We start from the raw sequence: 20,649 nt of genomic DNA on the forward strand, positions 1-20,649 counted from the left end.
TTTGGCAGGTCGCTGACCAGCAATCAGCCATGTTTGGAGAATGCTGCTTTCAGACAGGAGATGTGAAGTTAACCATGGGAACTGGGACGTTTTTGGATATTAATACTGGAAGTAACCCTCAACAGAGTGTTGGAGGTAAGGAGTTAGAATTTATCCTATTTGTTAATGAAATATCATTTTTTTCACTCACTTAGCTATTGTGATACTACTTTCCTATTTTATATTAAGGATATTCTCTAATATTTTTCATTATTCTTCTGAGAGATAGTCAATACCTACTTGCTTTTATTCTTTTAATTAAAAACACTAAAAAATAACCAGGATTCTATGGAAAAATTCAGAAAGGTTAGGATATTTTGGTCAGCTTTTCAAAGATTTACCTTTAACACTTGTTATATTTATTTAAATCATCTTTCTAGGTCTCTAAAATTTCTTTCATGTGTTGGGATTTATTCTTTTCATGAATATTTTTGGGGTTGGTACTTCTCAACTAGGGATGCATGTGTATTCAGGGTTTCATTCTAATTTATTATTTTGGCTCACAGTATGGCATGCGGGATCTTATTAATAGTTCCCTGACCAGGGATGGAACCCCTAGCCCCTGTGGTGAAAGCATGGGGTCTTAACCACTGGACCACCAGGGAGTATGTTAGTTACTCAGTCATGTCTGACCCTCTGTGACCCTATGGACTATAGCCTGCCAGGCTCTTCAGAAGTCCATGGAATTCTTTAGGCAAGAATACTGGAGTAGGAAGTCCTGTATATTTAGAATTTTAATAACAACTGCTAAGAATTTGTTCTCCCTAATCGAAGAAATCCTGGAATGCAGAATCCAAGAAATTTAGATTGTGTAACTACACTCGGAAGTGCTTGGGGCTTTTAGTCTGAGGCCTAGTCCTTTAACATGGTTACTTAGAGGTGGATTTTAAAATCTTGTTCCTGTCTTTCATCCTTCCTACTGTTCTTCATTTTCCCTTAATTGGGAAAATGAAAGCTAGAAAAATGCTCTTTATAAAAATTAAGTGAAAAAAAAAAAGGAAAATGATTGTTGTTTCTATTTAGAAACCTTATTTAGAAACTGCAGATAAATGCAATAACATGGTTAGTTCTCTAACAAACAAATCTTGTAATAACCATTACTTTCTCAATTAAAATATTATGCTTATAGCTAATAAAAGCTAATATTTATTGTTCATATTCTATGCCAGGCACTAATTCTTTTTCTGTATTAACTCAGTTTATTCTCATAGGAGCTCTCTGAGGTAGGCCACTTTACAGTCAAGAAAACTGAAGCTAAGAAGTTAGAAACTTGTAAAACCACACCTAGAAAATGAGACAGGGCTGGGATTTGAACTCAGGCAGTCTGACTCCACAGGCATGTTGCTAGTTTTTGAGATAATCAGATCGCTCCTCTGCAGACACCTCTGTAATGAATTCACTCTTTATTATGTGACTTATATTGTTTATTTGTTTTTGAGGCTTTTATCCATTAATTGGGTGGAAGATCGGCCAAGAAGTGGTGTGCTTAGCTGAAGGCAATGCGGGAGACACAGGCACTGCCATAGAGTGGGCTCAACAGTTAGGTAAGTTATCTTCTAAATGGCTTGCATTGATAGGCCAGCCCTAACTCAAGACAACCACATGATCTAATCAGCAGGGAATGAATGGATTGTTTGAATGAAACTCAAAATAAAATGGCACATGCTAGAAGAAAATATGGGCCTCCCTGATGGCTCAAATGGTAAAGAATCAGCCTGCAATGCAGGAGACCCAGGTTTGATCCCTGGGTTAGGAAGATCCCCTGGAGAAAGAAATGGCTTCCTGCTCTAATATTCTTATCTGGAGAATTCCATGGATAGAGCCACTATTTTGTGATGCATTCATTGTCTGTCATCTTTGTTCTTCACTGTCTAGTTGGTCTGTGACTATGTCTAATCAAAATTCTGAGTCTGCAAAGTTGGACTTAAGTGATCTCTAGAAACCTCCTCTCCCTTCCAGTTGTGACCTATCCTGGCTTTCCCTGGAGAGCCCTCCTTTTATTCTCCTTCCATCCACTTAAAATATGCTCCTGTTTTTCACTGGCTGCTCAGAAGTCTTTGATTTCTTTGTTTAGAATAGTTTAAATTGCCTTTATAATATTCTCAGTGTCATGGATAGTGTCATGTATAAGAGAAAACCTACTATGGAGGAGCTATGCAGTGTCATACATAAGAGTATGGCCCTGGTTCTGTCAGCCTCTTTTTTTAAATTTTATTTTATTTTATATTGGAGTATACTGGTGGCTCAGTTGGTAAAGAATCCCCTTGCCAATGTAGGAGATGTAGCTTCGATCCCTGGGTTGGGAAAATCCCCTGGAGAAGGAAATGGCAACCTACTCCAGTATTCTTGCCTGAATAAATTCCATGGACAGAGGAGCCTGGCAGGATTGAAGTATAGCTGATTTACATTGTTGTGCCAATCTCTGGGCTAGTCACAGCAAAGTGACTTCATTTTACATATATATACATTCTTTTTTTAATATTCTTTTCCATTATGGTTTATCTCAGGAGATTGGATATAGTTCCCTGCGCTGTACAGTAGGACCTTGTTGTTTATCCATTCTAAATGTAATAGTTTACATCTACCAATTCCAAATTCCCAGCCTTCTCTCTCTTTTCCCCTGCTCCCTCTTGGCAACCACAAGTCTGATCTTTATGTCCACACCACAATCTAAATTTAGAATTTTTTTGTTCTTCCTAAAAGAAACCCCCATACCCATTGGTGGTGATTCCCCATTTCACACCCCACGCCCCAGCCCTAAACTGCTGTTAATCTATTTTCTGTGTCAATAGATTTGTGTATTCTGGAAATTTCATACGGATGGAATCAAACAGTATGTGGTCTGTTATAACTGGCTTCTTTCACTCACCCATATTTCAGCATGCATCACTACTTCATTTCTTTTTATTGCTGAATAATTTTCCGTTATATGCATGTGCCACGGTTTATCCACTCATCAGTTGATGGGCATCTGGGTTGTTTCTACTTTTTGGCTATTGTGAACAATGAACAGTCTGTATATTACATAACCATATTTAATACATGCAGTATGTAATGCTATATACCTAAGTATTAACAGTAGCTATCTCTGATGATTAAATTTTGAGAAGGTCTGGCTTTTTACTTTGCTGATTTGAACTAAGCTGATTTTGTTTAAAGACAAAAATAGTTCTGTTGGCAGAAAACATACAATCTGGAGGAAAGTACCAATCTCTGCTTCCTCCTTTCTTTGTTTCTCTTTCTCTGTAAACCTGTACCTTCATTATAAGCTTAAGATATCTGCTACCAAAAAGCAGATGTTTACTTGAAAAGTTTTTATCACGTAAAATCTCTTCTTTAAATGTACTGCTTTCCATTTTTGGACATGTGTTTTTAAGTCAACTCAGAATGATCAGAAATAGGAAATATGGGAAATTCTCTGGAGGTCCAGTAGTCAAGCCTCTGCACCTGTACTGCCAAGGGTGAGGGGTCATTTCCTTGTTAGGGAAGTAAGATCCCACAAGCTGCACAGTGTGACCAAAACAACAAGCAAAAAAGAAATAGAAAATATAGGTTATATATCAATATTTTTTCTTTTTTAATTTTTCCTTTTATTAATTTTGCTCTTTCCTAAAAGATGCAAAGGAAAAGCAGAATGACTTCACATTCCTCATTAAAAAAAAAAATCATTCCCTAGTTCCTCATGACAGCATGTGCACATTGCCAGTGGAAATCATTTCCACTGCTTTGCTGGCTTGAGGCTCAGTCACTGTGACTCTCAAGTGATGAAACTATTTTCTGGGAGATGGAGCTAAATGGCCCTGACCGAGAAAAGTGATGTGTTTCCAGTGGAGGCATAAGGAGCCCCCCCAAAGGCCAGTCCTGTCTCTGGCAGGAAACAAGAAACCATTGGTCTGATTGAAGAGAGAGAGAATTCAGAGTTGAATTATTTACTTTAAAATTTTTATTATTAACAGAACTACACAGTGATATTTATTAAATTACTAGTATATACCTGTCTGAAATTCATGTAAAAAGTTGACCTTTATTTTAATATATCTCTTTCTATCCTGAGAATTCACTGTAATATCTGTGAATTAATAACTGAATTATATTAATTGTTAATTACAATTAATAATTAGATAAACTTAATTATGGTATATTATATAAATATATAAACAATTATATAATTATTAATTACAATTAATTGATTAATTTAGAAAAAATAACTGAATTATATTCAGGAGAGACACAGTGTACCAGAGCCTAAGTAACCTGGTCATTTCCTTGGGGATGTGTATTCTGAGCCTTTATGTCTCTGTGTGATGTTCTTGGTTTGTTCCATTCTGAATGGTGACTTCCTTCTACCCCTTTTCTGGGTTGAACACTTCAGGCTTAGGTGTAAAAGCTCTTCTAAACCAGTTCCATCTTCATTTTTAAAATTTATTTTCTTAGTCTTTTTACATAGGCCAGTTCTCTCTCACTTTTCCCCCTTACTCCCTATGTTAACTGCCCCATTTGAGTTCCTGTGGGATCGTCTCTTTTTCCTTTTCATCTGGTCCATCTCTGTTCCCCTTCACTCTTTGTTCTATTTTGGCATCACAATCTTAGAAATATGTTTACGTCTTCCAGCTTTTATTCACTTAACAAGTAATTGAGTGCTAAGTACAAGCCCGGAACTCCGTGCTAGGAGACACCTAGGAGTAAGGCAGACACTTCCTGCCTTCGTGAAGGTCATAGTCTAGCAGGGAAGATGTATATTAAATGAATAATTGGGGGGAAAAAAAAAAACAACCAAAAAAAGTGTTAAATACCAGGACGGAGAAGTATAAATAGAACCAATGATCCTTTTCTAAAGGGAGGGCTTTGTCTGGTACGGGGACCCAGAAGGCTTCTTTAAAGAAGTGATATTTCAGCTGAGCCTGAAGGAGAAACAAGAGTGATTGGACAGACGAGGGAGGCAGCTGGTCAAGGAGCAGCCCAAGCAGAGAGGACCAGTGAAGACGGCCCTGAGGAGAGAGGGGCATGGGCCATTTAAGGAACTGAAAGAATGCACCGTTTCTTTTCTACGACTGAGACAGATCCCATCTCTATGGTCCTCCCGTGATGTGGGTCAGGAGACATCTTTTCCCTAGCAGTTTCATTTTTAATTGCTACATGTCACATCTGCCTGCTCCAGGCAATCCCCATCAGACTCTGAGCATACATTGAAAGTTACCCAGGACTCTTGTTTACTAGAAATAAAGTAAAACTGATTTCTTCTCTCTGGGTATCTTCCCAAGAGAGATAACAGCCTCTCTCATTAGAGAAGATGAGATAAACATTCTCTCCTCTAGGAACTAATTAGGTGGTGGTGAATGGTGTATGTTATTACTAGTGACTAGTGTCTTTGTTCGTGGTCTTGCATCCCTCTTGCTTCCTGCTGGGATGACAAACAGTAAGCTACATATGGCTGCAGCTGGAGTGGAGCCTGCCCAGCCACAAAGGAAGCCTTGAGATGTCAAGGAGACTCTGCAGACACAGGGTCTGTAGAGAGCACCAACAGAATGTTACTGGCGAACATGCTAGAGGCTGCTGTATATTGAGGATGTTCACTATGGATCGAGCCAGCCCAGCCAAGAGCAGATCCCCTCAGCTGTGGAGAAGCAAGAGCTGGGCCTGATCACCCTAGGAGAGCCTGATAGAGACGGACACTAGTACTGATTTTTCTGATTACTCTTCCTCCAGGCTGAAGGGAGAGGCCCAATCTTTCTCATAGTTTGAGAAACCCGAGAGCCAAGGGTGTTCATTCCCTTACCTTTCACTGCCTGCCAGCCCCAACAAGCCTAACCTGAAAGAGAGCACAAAATATTTAAGGATACACAGCCCCTCGAAGGAGGGTGACCAAGTTCGATAAACTACAGCAAACTGAATGTGAGATACATATTGATAGAGGAAAGATCAGAGGAAAAAAATATGTGACCAATAATAGTCTCTTTTCTGGAATATGAAAATGGAATTATGGAAACAGACTTATGAAAATGTAAAAATTGAAGAGAGAATTGAAAATAAACTTTCCTGAGCTGAAGACAGACCAAAGTTTTCAGAGTGAAATGGCTTTACCAAGTTAAAGAAGTCATAGGTAGATGAATTGCGTGAATCTCAAGAATAAAGAAAAGAGTCAAGATAGAAAGAATAGTTTGTTTCTAAAGAGGAGAGAATCAGATCAGCATGGAAGCTAGTTGTAAAGTTTGGAAAGTGGAACTACATCTACAAGTTACAGAGAACAAAGAACAGTGAGCCAGTTTTCCAGGGCCTGACTAAGGCATTCAGATTAAGTGCAGAAGGCACATGTCTTGGCCTTGCAGTAGTTCTGTCTGAAGAAATTACTCAAAAGAACTAGAACAGAAAATCTCAAAATGGAGAAAGCAAAGGATGCATATAAAGTGATTCCAAATAAAAATATATTTTGTCCTGGTAGCAGGCCAGACTTCTCTTTGTTCTATTTTATTTGAGCTGCTCTTATACCGAACTGACTTAAGTTTTCTTACTGTAATGTAAATACTTTGTTTTCTTACATTAAGAACATAGTTTTTGATATCCTTTTAGGAGATTGAATTGATCTTAATACCAAGAGCTCCTAATTAAGCCAGGCTTAAAGATTCCATGTGTGTTCATGCTTGGTCTACAAAAGAAAGTAGTATTTCTGTTGGATGCTTCAAAATGGTATTCTTTTTTTCTTCCTTCCCACAAATGCTTTTAATTCTGTGATGTGTCATTTGTGGGGCAAATTGTTGATCAAGTATAGACAACAGAGTGTACATGATTTCTGTTTTTCATTCTTCTTTCTGTTTTATTTATATTTTTGTTTCAAGTCTGTGTAAATCCCTTTTCTCTCTCTCTCACGCACACAGACATGCATACACAACAGCCACCACCACCAAATCCTTTTCTCAGTGCCATGCTTGGAAAAGCAAGAGTGGAACATCGCAGCTTGTTATGTAATACAGTTAGAATAGTCAAATGAACAGTAAAAACAGTATTTAAATGGTACTTAGCCACTTGGAAACTTGAAAATATCTTTTCTAAGGTAGCATAGGGCCAAGGAATGCATTGGAAACACAATTTAATAGTAGAAAGTAAAGAAAATGACTGTAATTCTATAAAACAAAATAAAAAAAAACAATACTAGGAGGAAAATGATGAATGCTTATTAATAAGCAAGTAAAGAGAAGCATTTTAAATTTCTAAGCCAAAAATGACAAAGGTATGCAAATCATGAAATTGAGAGAGAATAATAAAAAGGTAGTTGGTAAACTGATCTCTTTTATTTATTTATTTTTCTTTTAAACATCTCTAAGTTATGTATAACTACGTATATGGAGAGACAGAGGAAATGAGAACTGTTTCAGCTTTTTGTTTTGAAATGATTTCAAAATTGTAAAAGTAATACAAAAATTCTGATATACCCTTTATCCCAGATTTGCCATGTTTCAACATCTTGCCGTGACTGCTTTATCTATTATCCACCCATTCATCTTTCCATCCAGTATGCTCTTGTTGTTGTTGCTTAGTTGCTCAGTCGTGTCTGACTCTTTGCGACCCCGTGGACTGTAGCCTGCCATGTTCCTTTGTCCTTGAAATTCTCCAGGTGAGAACAATGGAGCGGGTTGACATTTCCCTCTCCAGGGGCTTTTCCTGACCCAGGGATCAAATCCTCATACCCAGTATTGGCAGGCGCATTTTTTTACCACTGAGCCACCAGTGAAATCCCCAATATGCTATAAAATAGATAAATATCTATATAATTTTCTCAGCTCTTTGGTAATAGATTGCATGTATCTTACTCCTTTTCCTGTAGTATTTCACTGTGTTATTTCCTAAGAACAAGAATATCTTCTTACTAATATTCTCCTCTTCCTAATATTCTTAGAAATATTATCTTTCCAAGAACAAGAATCCCTCAAGTGGGATTATTACTTCAGAAAATTTAACATTGGGTCCAGTACTTTCATCAGGTTTACAATCTACTTTCCAATTGTGTCATATGTCCCAGTCCTGTCGTTCATGGCAATTTTTTCCACTACAGAATCCAGTCCAGGATTGCTTATGCACGTGTGTGTGTTAGTCACTCAGTCGTGTCTGATTCTTTGCGACTCCATGGACTGTAGCCCTCCAGGCTCCTTTGTCCATGGGGTTTTCCAGGCAAGAATAGTGGAATGGGTAGCGATTCCATTCTCCAGGGGATCTTCCTGACCCAGGGATCGAACACGTGTCTCCTGCTTTGCAGGCAGATTCTTTAGGGTCTGAACCACCAGGGAAGCCCAGGGTTGCTTATAATTTCCTTTAATCTAGACCAGTTTCCTCAGCTTTGCTTTGTTTTTCATGCCACTGATATTTTGGAAGAATGTCAGTTGTTTTCTAGAATGTCCCTCAGTTTGGGGTTTTCATGTCTTTGTGACCCCGTGGACTGTAGCCTGCCAGGCTTGTTTGTCCATGGGGACTCTCACCATGCCTTCCTTCAGGGGATCTTCTGGAGGATCTTCCAGAATCAAACCCGTGTCTCTTATGTCTCCTGCATTGGCAGACAGGTTCTTTACCCCTAATGCCACCTGGAAAGCCCTTTCATGTCTAGATCTAGGTAATGTATTTGAGCTGAAATTATAAATAAGTGATAATGTGTCTTTCTCAGGATACATACCTGGAAATGCAGAATGTCCCTTATTCCTGTTTTGGTTCTGTTAATTTTTTTCATATGCATCAGATATCTTCTGATTTCTCTGTTGTATAATTATTATTTTTATCATAAGTAATATGTAGGTAGATAATTTGCGATTAGGTGATATCCCATTTTTCACCAAACTTCCCCCACCCCCTAAATTCAGGTTTCATTGATGTTTCATACCTGGATCAGTCTTCACTGTGATGGCTCAAAAAATGGTATTTTCTAATTCCGTTTTCCACTCTGTTTATTAGTTAACATTCTGTTGTTATATTAGGAAGAGCCCTCTATTTCCTCTGTTATTATTGATATAAACTAATGGTTTCTTGGTTTATTCTGCAGGTTATAACTCTTCTAGGTCTTACATATTTGTTTTAAGTCTCAATAGTCCCAGATTTGGTCGGTGAAAATCTCCTCAGACTGGCCTCCATGTCTTAGAAATGTCTATCTGTATTCTTTTTTTTAGCATTTTCTTAATTTCTGGCACATCATGATAAGTTCATTTTGTCTTTTTTGTATCTGCCATCAAGTTTTCCAGTGAGCCCTGCCTCCTTTTAGGGGGAAATGGTATTTAAAACCAATGACTGAAAACAAAACAAAACAAAACAAAACATAAAACCAATGACAGGGAATTCTCTAGTGGTCCGGTTAGGACACACTTTCACTGGGAGGACCTGGGTTCAATCCATGGTTGGGGAACTAAGATCCTACGTGCCAAAATAAATAAATAAGTAAAGTATACAATTTCATAAATTTAAAAATTTTTTTAAATATATAAGAACAATGACTAGAGCTAGAAATGTAGAAATGTGTGTGTGTGTACGAGAGAAGGGTCCCAGTTTTATACTTTTATCTCCCTTTTTCCACATTGAGAACCCTAGCTCCCAACACAATATTATATGCTCATTTACTCAATCTTTAAATATATGCCAAAGAATCTGAATTACTCCACCCATACCACTGCAACAAACAGCATTCAAGATTGTTTGCAGAGTTGTTCTTTTTCCTTTATAGTAAGCGTATATGGTCAAACCATGCTATTCAAGTTTACTTGGGTTAACTCATTTTCTTCTCCCCTCACTGAGTTTATTAATTTGAAAAGAATCAGGTTTATTTGTTTTGTTATCATTCAGTTTTAGTTTTCCCCGCTGCATCCTTTTCGAGCACCTTTTTTTTAATGTGGAATTTTAATGTGATTTCTAAGTAAAATTCATAAAAGGAGCAGTTAACTCCCTCTCCTATCCCTTCATCATGTCTTCCTACCCCTTGTAGAGAGTCACTTGATTGGGTTTTGGTTTCTCTCTCCTATTTGTTTTTGCAAAAACTTGAAAGTACAATATTTTTTCTCTCTCATTCAGGTAGAATGAAAAATCATTCAAAAAACAAGAACAAGGGGATTATTTCCCCACTCTCTGTTCTGTAGAGATGCCTGACTCCTCCTCCTGCTCAAATCAGAAAGAGAGGGCTTCCTCAGAAGCGCTTTGTAATTACTCCCAGAGTGCAGACCCAAGTTTCAGGTTTCATGCTGTCCCTGGCTCTAGGACAGGAGATAGCAGAGAAAATAAAAAAGAGGAAACTCACTGCCGGTTTGGTGGTAGTCACAGTTTCCTGGTTGGACTGCCTGCTTATTCTTTTGCGTCCTCAGATAGCTCTGCTGTAATCCATCCAGGATTCCATCCAGGCAGCTTAGTTGCATTCAGTGGGAGAGACTGAGTGAAGTCTGTTTACTCCTAAAGACTTGCCGTCAAAAAGCTCATATGAGAACAGTTTAAGTAGAAGGTTAGAGAAATTGCTCAAGCAAGAACAGAATAACCAGTAAAGAATGTGAACAAACTAGATTTTTTTTCCCTCCTGTTTCCTTGTCTGTTATCAAAATCTTCCCTCAAACCAGCCATTTAGTATAGTTTCCACATCTTGATTTTTAAAATTAGACATTTGGACATGATTTCTTAAATATATAGATTTTAAGAGCAGTATTTTCCTCTTAATATATTAGTTTTTGAAGTGTTATCTGGACATTTTGAACAAATGAATGTAACTTATGGATCTAAATAACTGTCATTTTGAGTAAAATTTGCAATAATTATTGAGCAATCCATATTAATGTTAGTTTTATCATACGTGCATGCGTGCTCAGTCATGTCTGACTCTTTGCAGCCCCATGGACCATAGCCTACCAGGGTCCTCTAGTTTTGGGTTTTCCTAGTCAAAACTACTGGAGTGGGTTGCCATTTCCTTCTCCAGGGGATCAAACATGCATCTCCTGCATCTCCTGCACTGTGGTTTTATCATAAATGTTCCTTAATCTTCTTGTCTTTAATAAATTTTTCTTTATTACTGTGTAAGGCCAACAGTATTTATTATGACCAAGTCCTGATCCTTTTCATGTGATCTATGCTGTCATTCTCACATGCTTAGTCAGGAGTCACTTTACCAACAAATGTATCCAAATGGCCAGTGAAAAATATTTCAATTTCATTAGTTAACAGAGAAGTAAGAAATCAAGCTATTGTGCAATTCCAGCTAATAGTGAAAATGAAAAGCATAGACAGTATCAATTGTTAGTAAGAATATAGAGTAACTGGAACTCTCATATGGCTGACAGGAGCCTTAAATTGTTTTTTTCTTTTTAAACCCACTTTGGAAAATGATTTGGCAATGTCTGATAAAGCTAGTGTAAATGTGAAAATACTAGGACTCACAATTCCATCCCTTGGTATATAACAACCAGAAATATGTACATATTCTTACCAAAAGGAGGATACATGTATATTTAAAGTGGCCTGTTTATATTAGCCAAAAACTGGAAACTACCTGTATATATATATATCAGTTGTAGAATAGTTGAATGAATTGTGTTTGGTGAGAATGGAATATGATACAGCTATGAGAATGAGTGAAACACAGCTGCTTGTAACAAAATGAAGGAAGCTCACAAGCATGTTGTTGAACAAAAGCAATTGGTATCTTGATCTTGGTGTTGGCTTCCTGAGTGTATCCACGCTGAAAATTCTTCCAGCTATATACTTAGGACCTATTTGTCTTCCTGTGTTCATCTTCTTATATTATATACTTCAGTAAAAAAGTATGCTAAATTAGATCTTGATTTATTTTTGTTTGTTTTATAAAGATTGACTTTTAGTATATGTATTACCAGCCCTTTATAGAACTCATTAGATAGAAGAGTTTTTCAGTTGACTCGCTTAGTTGTTACAGGTTAATATGGTTGACTGTTCTAGTCGTTATAGTAGCCGACCTAGAATGAGTGTTATCTTTAGGAGAATATTTTTTTTTAATGCCAAGAAACACATAGAATTGATTTTTAATCAGCCCAAATATATTTAAATGAAAAACCAAGGCCTGCTCGTACAAAGCCCATCTATGAGGGTCCTCTGTTTCTGTTACTCCTTCCATGGGCTGTAAACCTTTGCAGTGGGAGAACCCACTAACACTAGAGCTGCTTGCCTTTTTGTTGACCCTTTTAAGTGAGCAACCTTTCACATAATGTTTATAGTAAATGTTGATGCAGGTGAATGCTAGTCATGTAGCGTAATTCTGTTGTCCCTCCTCAACCTCTTCGTTTTGTTTTAGTTTAGGGTGTTTGTTTTTGGTTGTTGTTTGTTTTTGTTTTTGCAGATCTGTTCACAGATGCTGCTGAAACTGAAAAAATGGCCAAAAGCTTGGAAGATTCTGAAGGAGTTTATTTTGTTCCATCTTTTAGTGGATTGCAGGTATTTTTTTTTAAGTTAATTGCAATTATAAACATTTCCCTTTTCTTGTTGTTTAGCTGTTTAGTTGCTCATTCATGTCTGACTCTTTTGTAGCCCATGGACTGGAGCTCATTAGGTTCCCCAGTCCATGGGATTATCTTGGCAAGAATACTGGAGTGGGTTGCCATTTCCTCCCCCACAGGATCTTCCCACCCCAGGGATTGAACTTGCGTATCAGTGTTTCCTGCATTACAGGCATATTCTTTATTTCTGAGCCACCTGGGAAGCCCCTTCCCTCTTCTTACTCACACTTAATATTATATATCTGCCATTCCCTTACCTGAAACTGTGAGCACAGAACAGAACAAAGGGGGGAAAGGTGCTTGCTAGGGCTGAGAAGTTGTGTTTTTTCTTTAATGATTATCAAGCTTTAAGTTTGTTACAGTGTGGTGTTTTATTTCATTTTTATTTTGGTTGCACCATGTTGCATGCAGGATCCTAGTTCCCCAACCAGGGCTGAACCTGTGCCCCCTGCATTGGGAGCCCAGTCCACACCACTGGACCATCAGGGAAATCCCGGAAGTTGTGTTTTGATCTGGCCTGACTTCCACAAGAGGGAAGAGCACATTCTCCTGGCTTCTGCTCAGAACTCCATCTCTGTGGAAACTGAGTTGACAGGTTTATTATAGAACTTTTACATAAGACCCATGGTTACTTTATCATGACCAAAAATAGCCGTTTCTCAGTGGGGGAAAATAGATCAGTAAATTGGCATTCTTTACTTACAGGAGGTGTACCACTGAGAATTGGAAAAGTAATGTTAAGGTATATACTACACCAATATTTTTCAGTTGTTTATAAGTTTCATTAACTTTTTTTTTAAATCAAAAGTTCTTTTGCTTATTGTTGTGGTGTGGGATGTTGGTTACTTTGCCTAACTAAAAAGTGAGCTCAGTAAAAGGCTTGATTTTATAATATTTAATTTTGTGTTTAATTGAAAGATCTGTGATACTGTCTTTAATTTTAGCATATTGTTACAAAGACTTTTAAATTATATAAACAAAATTCCTTTTGGGGGTGGGGAAGTGGAGTTGGTCTTTTTAATACTCCTCTAAATCTCTCCACTAAATATTTTCTCTTTCTAAAATTAAATTTCTCCTCCTTCTAGTCTATTCCATACTCAAGCAATCAGTTACAAGAAACCCCAAATTTAAAAGTTTGGATGGGGACTTCCTTGGCAGTCCAGTGGTTAAGACTCCCCAGTTCCAGAGTGAGGGGCATGGGTTCGATCCCTGACTGGGAAACTAATATCCCTCATGCCATGCATCAGAGCCTAGAAAACATAAGACCAAACAAAACAAAATAAAAGTTTGGATAATATAATGTAGAATCTGGTGAAAAAGAATTAGATAGAATTAGATCCAGGGTAGTTTTAAATCCCTAAAATTGCCATATTTTCAAACTAGAGTTTTGAACAAGCATTATTTTAATATCTGTGATAATTTCCTTCTGTATACTTTATCCTAAAGGACTAAGAGGTTATAGACTACATATAGAGATTGTACTGCATCTTCTTCAGAGCAATGCGAGGCACCTGATGATCATCCATGCTAGGACAGGGAGTGCAGACTATTTGTCTGATTGAGGTTTGAGGGGGAAGGTTAGATGAAGAGTTGTCATCAGCAAAGGGAGGGTTTAATTAGTTGACTGTGGGTCCTTCCCTTTTTGAAAAATGTGCTCTGGAACCTCACTGTGACTGTCTTGGCAGCTCTGTCTAACTTCTCTACCAACTCATGTCCCTGTAAAAATAATATGAAATATATAATTAAAAACCCCCAAGTAACGCTAGAGTCCTAAAGATTAGACCCCACTATCACTCATATAGTTTTTAATTTTGTGTTGCTCACAAAGTATCCCTGTCCTGCCATGCGTGTAACCTGGCCATGTGTTGAAGTGGGGTGGGGGAGGACCACAGGACAGTTATTTCCTAATGTAAAATGAAACTCTGAATTGGAAACTGAAAGTTAATTCAAACAACAATAGTGTGTTGATACTAAGCTGTTCGGAAAATAGTGGGGAGATCACTTACAAGCTGCCAGCATCAACAACTAGAGAAAATGCGGGCTAGGAGAATGGAAGGAAGGAAGGGTCATGTATCTGTGATATTGCCTTTGATTTTAGAATACTGTTACAACTGTAGAGAGTGGAAGGCAGGATATGAAAGGCTCCTAATAACCTCAGGGGTGTCAGAGAAAGGGGCATTGGAGGAACTTCAAGGACAGATGAACTTGTGGGACAGCCACAGTAGGGAGTGGGCAAGAGGGGCTAGAGCATGAGGTTGGACACTGGGTAGCATTGATTGATGCAGCTGCTGTGGCTTTGTCTAGGGAGGGGGTTGCTAAACTAGAGCATCCCTCACAGGTATCAGAGGCAAGCATCAATCATCATTTACTTGATGCTAAAGTTACTGTGATGTTGGCCATACATAGTAGGGTGGACAGGACCTTGAGCTGAGTGCCAGTCTTCAGCAGATGAGTAGGCACACTCCAGTGAGGGTTCTTAGATTTGCAAGGAATGGGCTTGCTTACCTCCACTCCCCCAAGAGGAGCTGTCTGTCCACACACTCCTGAGCACTGGGAATGGAGAGGAGTTAGCAGCTGACCTGGTAATTCTCAGCGTTCTTCTCTGTGGTTTCCGTCTCTCTGTGGTTCTGCTTTTTTCTTCTTACCAGCTTTGCTCTGTACCCTTTCTTCCTCATAGCTTCTGTTTATTGTCATTCATATCCTTCAACTTTCTGCCTTTTCACAGTTTGGAAATAAGTACAGCCTTCTTCCACCTTGTGCAATCTTTTCCCATCAGCTCCCTCTGAAGAGTTTCCTCGTTCATATTTCCAGGGGCGGAATCTGATTGGGCTTCCTTGTGTTTTCAAGCCTCAGTAGACTTTGAGTCAGTTGTGTTCATGCCCTGGAGTTGTGGTGGCAGCTTTAGGGGCTCGAAACACGGCTGCTTTAGGCAAGGATTCAAGTGGTTTGCTAAGACCTCCTCTCCCTGTGGCCAGCAGGGACTGTGAACTCCCCCTCTAGTTCTGTGATCACTGGGACGTCTGAGCCATGGAAAGGGAAAGGGAGGTAAAGCGTGATGTTGGTACAGACCTTAGCAAACGCTGACAGCAGAGATACAGTGGCCGACAGTGGTCATGGGAGACTAGAACAGTGTCCTCCTGGTCCTGGGGTGTGGAAGCCTGAGGACCTGCCACTGAATGGCTGTGGTTGAAGCCATTTGTCCAGCCAAGAGCCAGGCTTGTTAGAGGAACCAACCACAAAATCAGTGGAAGACACATCTCAGAGTTACTTAAGGCTTAGGGGAGTTGATTTACAATGGAAGGGAATCTTGAGAAAGCATAGTGAAAGAATTATGAAGAAATTGAGTCGTAGTGGGAAGGGTTTGAATAAGAAATGACAACTAAAATTAAAATTGTGAGAGGACGTCCCTGGTGCTCCAGGGATTTGGACTTCACCTTCCAGTGCAGAGTGTGTGGGTTTGAACCCTGGTCAGGGAACTAAGATGCTACATACCTCACTGGCCAGAAAAAAACCAAGACATAAATATTAGAAGCAATATTGTAACATATCAATAAAGACTTTTAAAATGGTCTTCATCAAAAAAAAAAATCTTAAAGTAAAAATTGTAGTGGCAGCTAACCTGTGAATAGGTACTGTGTCTTGGGCACTGTCATAAATTCTTCACATGTGTTGTCTTATTTAATGCTCAGTAACTCAGTAAGGTAGAAAATACTTGCATCACTCCATTCTGAAGCTGAGGAAACTGAGATTTGGAGCCGTTCTGTCACTTGGCAGACAAAGATTCTTTGGACAAGAATCCTTGTCTAAAGCAGCCATGTTTCAAGCCCCAGACTGGCAGCCTCACACAGCCAGTGAGTGGCACAGCTAGCTTGTAGGACTCTAAAGTTCAAGTTCTTTTTTTTTTTTTGAAGTCCAAGTTCTTAACCACTCTGCCAGGCTGTTTCCTGGTGTAGCATAAAATACTCTTATAATATTTCTAAGACAACTAGAGCCAGAGGAACTTACTTTTATGGTCTAGATTGACAAGGATAAGAGGCATGGGGGCATGAACCATCCTGCAAGCCCCCAGGAAATTAGGCTGAAGTTCCGCTGGGGACAAGGGCCTGCTGGAGCAGGTAGTATGCCCCAGGCAGGAGTCTGCTAGTTTTGCTCAGGGAACAACACAGAACTTTGCTGGGTCCTGTTGTTCCTGGTCTGTTGATGGTTCTGGAGAGCTCCCTTGATGGGCTTGGCAGTGATAGATTGGAGGTGTGGCTGGAGGCTGTCTGCCCTGGCAAGATGTGATCAGGCCTTTTCAAAGGACCTTGTTTTTCCTGTTTTATCATCCCATTTATCATCCCAAACAGAGATTCACTTGGATTAACAAATGCAGGGACGTTGTAACCTATAAAGAAATTTTTAGATTTCCATGGAATTTATAACCCCTCAAGATGACTTATTACTAATGGTAAAATATGTTCATAGCTATTTGTACAAAAGTGATTTCAGGCCAGTTCTATCAAGATTTTATGTGGTATATTGGAAGAAGTCATTTTTATGCAAGAAAAGAACCGTAGCAAAGGAATTCCCTGACAGTCCAGGGAAATTTCACTGTCAGGGGGTAGGTTCAATCCCTGGTGGGGGAACTGAAGTCCCACAAGCCACGTGGTGTGCCCAAAAAATAAAAATAAAAAAATAGCATATTGTGCTGTACTTGGTCGCTCAGTCGTGTCCAACTCTTTGCGACCCTGTGGACTGTAGCCCACCAGGCTCTTCTGTCCATGGGGATTCTCCAGGCAAGAATACTGGAGTGGGTTGTCATGTCCTCCTCTAGGGCATCTTCCCAACCCAGGGATCAAACCCAGGTCTCCCACATTGAAGGCGGATTTTTTACCATCTGAGCCACCAGGGAAGCCCTAGCATACTACTAGGGGCTAATTGAACTGGTTGAGGCGGACCCATCTTTGTTTTACTGTCTTTTGTCATTTGGTATATAGACCAGCTTTACTATATGTCAGCTTCTACTGTGTGAATCACCAAAAGGTATTAATGATTGTGGAAAATTATCAAAATAAAATCACAGGAGGAGGAACATCTAGGCCATGGTAAAGATGAGATGTAAAACAGAATTCCTTCAGTTGAGACATTAGGAAAAGCATTGCTTGTTGGTGGATTCAGCAGATGTGTATTGATCCCTTGTGAGGGGCAGGTGCAGTGCCAGGCCCCAGAGATACATGTGAACACGTCAGATGAGTTTCTGCCTGTGATGCTAACGGTGTAGCGGGGAAGAGGAAGTTTCAACAAACACAGATACATGTGATGATGAACTGTGGCACGTGATATGATGAGGAGTTACAGGATTCCATAAAAAATGGATGGTGGGGCACCTGATCTAGTCTCTGCGATTAGAAGTTTTCCCAGAGGAAGCTGAGCCAAATTGTGGAAGGGGAGTAGGATTAACTAGTAGAAGGTATGGTAGAAAGTTTTCCAGGTAAATGTGTGCCAGGCCCTGAAGTTAGAAGGTGCTTCTGGGCACCTTCATTTCCTGACAGCCCCAGCCTGTTCCTCCATCATGACCTTGTGTGGGTGTGTTGGAACTGTTCTGCCTGTTCCCTTCAGAGATGGCGAGCTCTCACAGGGAACTCTGTGTTTCAGTTTCCTGTCTCAGAATCGTCTTGCATTTCTGGCGATGCGAAGATGAGTCCAAACTTCATCTGATGAATGCATAATTCCAGCTCAATTACAGCCTTTTCAAGGCAAATGTTAGGTTGAGTCGTTTCTGATGTTAGTCAATAATACTATGTAAACTAAGAAATAGAGTTTAGTTTGAAAGTCTGACACTATATTGGATATAAATTATGACACTGAAAAACACATTTTTTGCATTGTGGTTTTATTGAAGTCTTAACTTAGTATCTTCAAAAAGCCTTTCTACTTAGTAGACAATTTCAGTGTAAACACTTTACAGTTGGAGAAAAGGGGAAATACTAGCATTGCTTTTCATTTTCCTCATATATCTAGCTAAGCATTTCATAATTTATTACTCTGGGCTTCAAACCCTTTTCTTTGTACAGGCACAAACAGAAGATCCGACTCACAAATCTAATATCTGTGACTCAACCTTGCTTAAGTCCTATCAAAAAGTTATTTGAATAATTGACATAATTTGGGGGCTGTCGTTTATGTTAAAACTGTCTCTAAATAAGCATTCTTTTTTTCCTAAAATGGCTATATTTTTATTGTTTTAATATAATATACTTTCAAGTCTACAGATATAATTTAGAGCAATAATTATATATTCTTACTGTCTCTTACTTTAGGCTCCATTGAATGACCCCTGTGCGTGTGCCTCTTTCATGGGTTTGAAGCCTTCCACCAATAAATACCACCTTGTTCGAGCAATATTGGAGTCTATAGCTTTCAGGTACCACAACCTGCCCTAAACTACCCCCTCCTCATATAGTATTGCTGTTTCCCTTGATTAACTTCTACTAAACTAAATTAATTTTTTTAAAATTTTAATTCTTTATACCTTTAGTTTAATTCATACTGAATATGGCCCAGCTAGCTCAGTCAGTAGAGTATGAGACTCTTAATTCATACTACATGATACAATCTATTCTTATTGCTATTTGCTATTTTTCTGCATCTTTTTTCCACAATTAATAGTACCAGTACCACTTTAGATTTGATATCTGAAAATTGAATGATTTTTAAAATATATAATTTATTATGAATAAAAAATTCAAAATTTGTACTTTGAAAAGTTTTTGTTTTCTGATTCATAAAGGAGAATTCTAACTAATAATGCTGCTGTGATATTCAAAGATTGACTCACCAAGACTATTCTTTCTGTATATTCCCTTTGGTCCTTTTGTTATGGGTCAGGTGTAGCTTATTAAAATTAAGAATGGAACTGTCATGAATGGATCTAATGGAACACTTGTAATGTTTACATTTTCTCTGATTATAAAATCATTATTTTTTATATTTTATGATTTTTTAAAAATGCCATCTATGGTGTGTCATCCATACCTATTAAATGGATACTTGCTTTATATTTGTATTTGCAAGAATGGTAATAGATTAAATTCAATTCTGAAAGAAAAAGTATGTTCTCTTGTGTCACAGTGAAAAACAGAAGGCCCTGAATCTCTTGCTTATTTGAGCATCTGTTATTGATGTCCAGTTAGCATAATATATTTAATGTTTTCTTTTGCATATTTTATAAATATCATGTAAATAAAACCACAGTTTTTACTATTTTAGATTGGAGAAAATAGAAAATTATTACGATATGAATTGCGTCTAAGTAGTTTCTTTTTTTTTAACTAGAAACAAACAGTTATATGAGATGATGCAGAAAGAGATCCATATTCCTGTAAGAAAAATCCGGTATGTACACTTTGTTTCTAAGAGATTTCATTAGAAATTAGAAATCAGTGCTAGCTGCTATTGGTATTTTCATCATTATGATTATTCAGGATTTCAAAAAGAACATATGGTTACCTTCTTTGCAACAAAATTCTTGGTCATAGGAATTTGGAGAGGACGGAAAGCTAATTTTGGATTTAAGGAAAATATAGACCAATATGGAATTTGAGAGGCTCTTAGCACCTATATCGGAGAAGGCAATGGCAACCCACTCCAGTACTCTTGCCTGGAAAATCCCATGGATGGAGGAGCCTGGTAGGCTGCAGTCCATGGGGTCGTTAAGAGTTGGACACGACTAAGCGACTTCACTTTCACGTTTCACTTTCACGCATTAGAGAAGGAAATGGCAAGCCACTCCAGTGTTCTTGCCTGGAGAATCCCAGGGACGGCGGAGCCTGGTGGGCTGCCATCTATGGGGTCACACAGAGTTGAACACGACTGAAGCGACTTAGCAGCAGCAGCAGCAGCAGCAGCAGCACCTATATGTATATTATAAAAATCTTTAATGTTTCTTTTTTGAGTGTGTGGGTATCCTTTTATTATGGAAGCTTCATGTATTTTTTTGCCAGAATGTCCAAATGAATTTTTATGTTAGCTTAGTTCACTTGGTCACTAGTCGCAGGACAAGCCGGGCAGGTAGGAAAATTGATGGCAGGAACAAGGAAAATGTTTAAAAATTGTGATCTTCAGGTCAATGCTAAGTGACATAATTTTGGAATTAAAA

The 20,649-nt window shown here is 38.6% G+C and overlaps 1 protein-coding gene and 1 long non-coding RNA gene across 4 annotated transcripts in view; one reads left to right on the top strand and one right to left on the bottom strand.

The window, feature by feature from the left end:
• The window catches only part of LOC132657359 (uncharacterized), a 43,688-nt gene extending 33,222 nt beyond the window's left edge, over window positions 1-10,466 (bottom strand). The window contains exon 1 of the long non-coding RNA XR_009595388.1: window positions 10,301-10,466. This is a non-coding gene — a long non-coding RNA (uncharacterized LOC132657359). The remainder of the gene's footprint in view (window positions 1-10,300) is intronic.
• Window positions 1-20,649, top strand: part of GK5 (glycerol kinase 5) — an 84,192-nt gene that overhangs the window by 52,694 nt on the left and 10,849 nt on the right. For all 3 annotated transcript variants that reach the window (XM_060394965.1, XM_012102136.5, XM_060394972.1), the window contains 5 exons: window positions 9-135; window positions 1,479-1,583; window positions 12,356-12,450; window positions 18,812-18,915; window positions 19,827-19,886. In XM_060394965.1, coding sequence (XP_060250948.1) covers window positions 9-135; window positions 1,479-1,583; window positions 12,356-12,450; window positions 18,812-18,915; window positions 19,827-19,886 — 491 coding nt within the window. The remainder of the gene's footprint in view (window positions 1-8; window positions 136-1,478; window positions 1,584-12,355; window positions 12,451-18,811; window positions 18,916-19,826; window positions 19,887-20,649) is intronic.

Source organism: Ovis aries, chromosome 1 (genome assembly GCF_016772045.2).
Source record: "Ovis aries strain OAR_USU_Benz2616 breed Rambouillet chromosome 1, ARS-UI_Ramb_v3.0, whole genome shotgun sequence".
Taxonomy (NCBI): domain Eukaryota; kingdom Metazoa; phylum Chordata; class Mammalia; order Artiodactyla; family Bovidae; genus Ovis; species Ovis aries.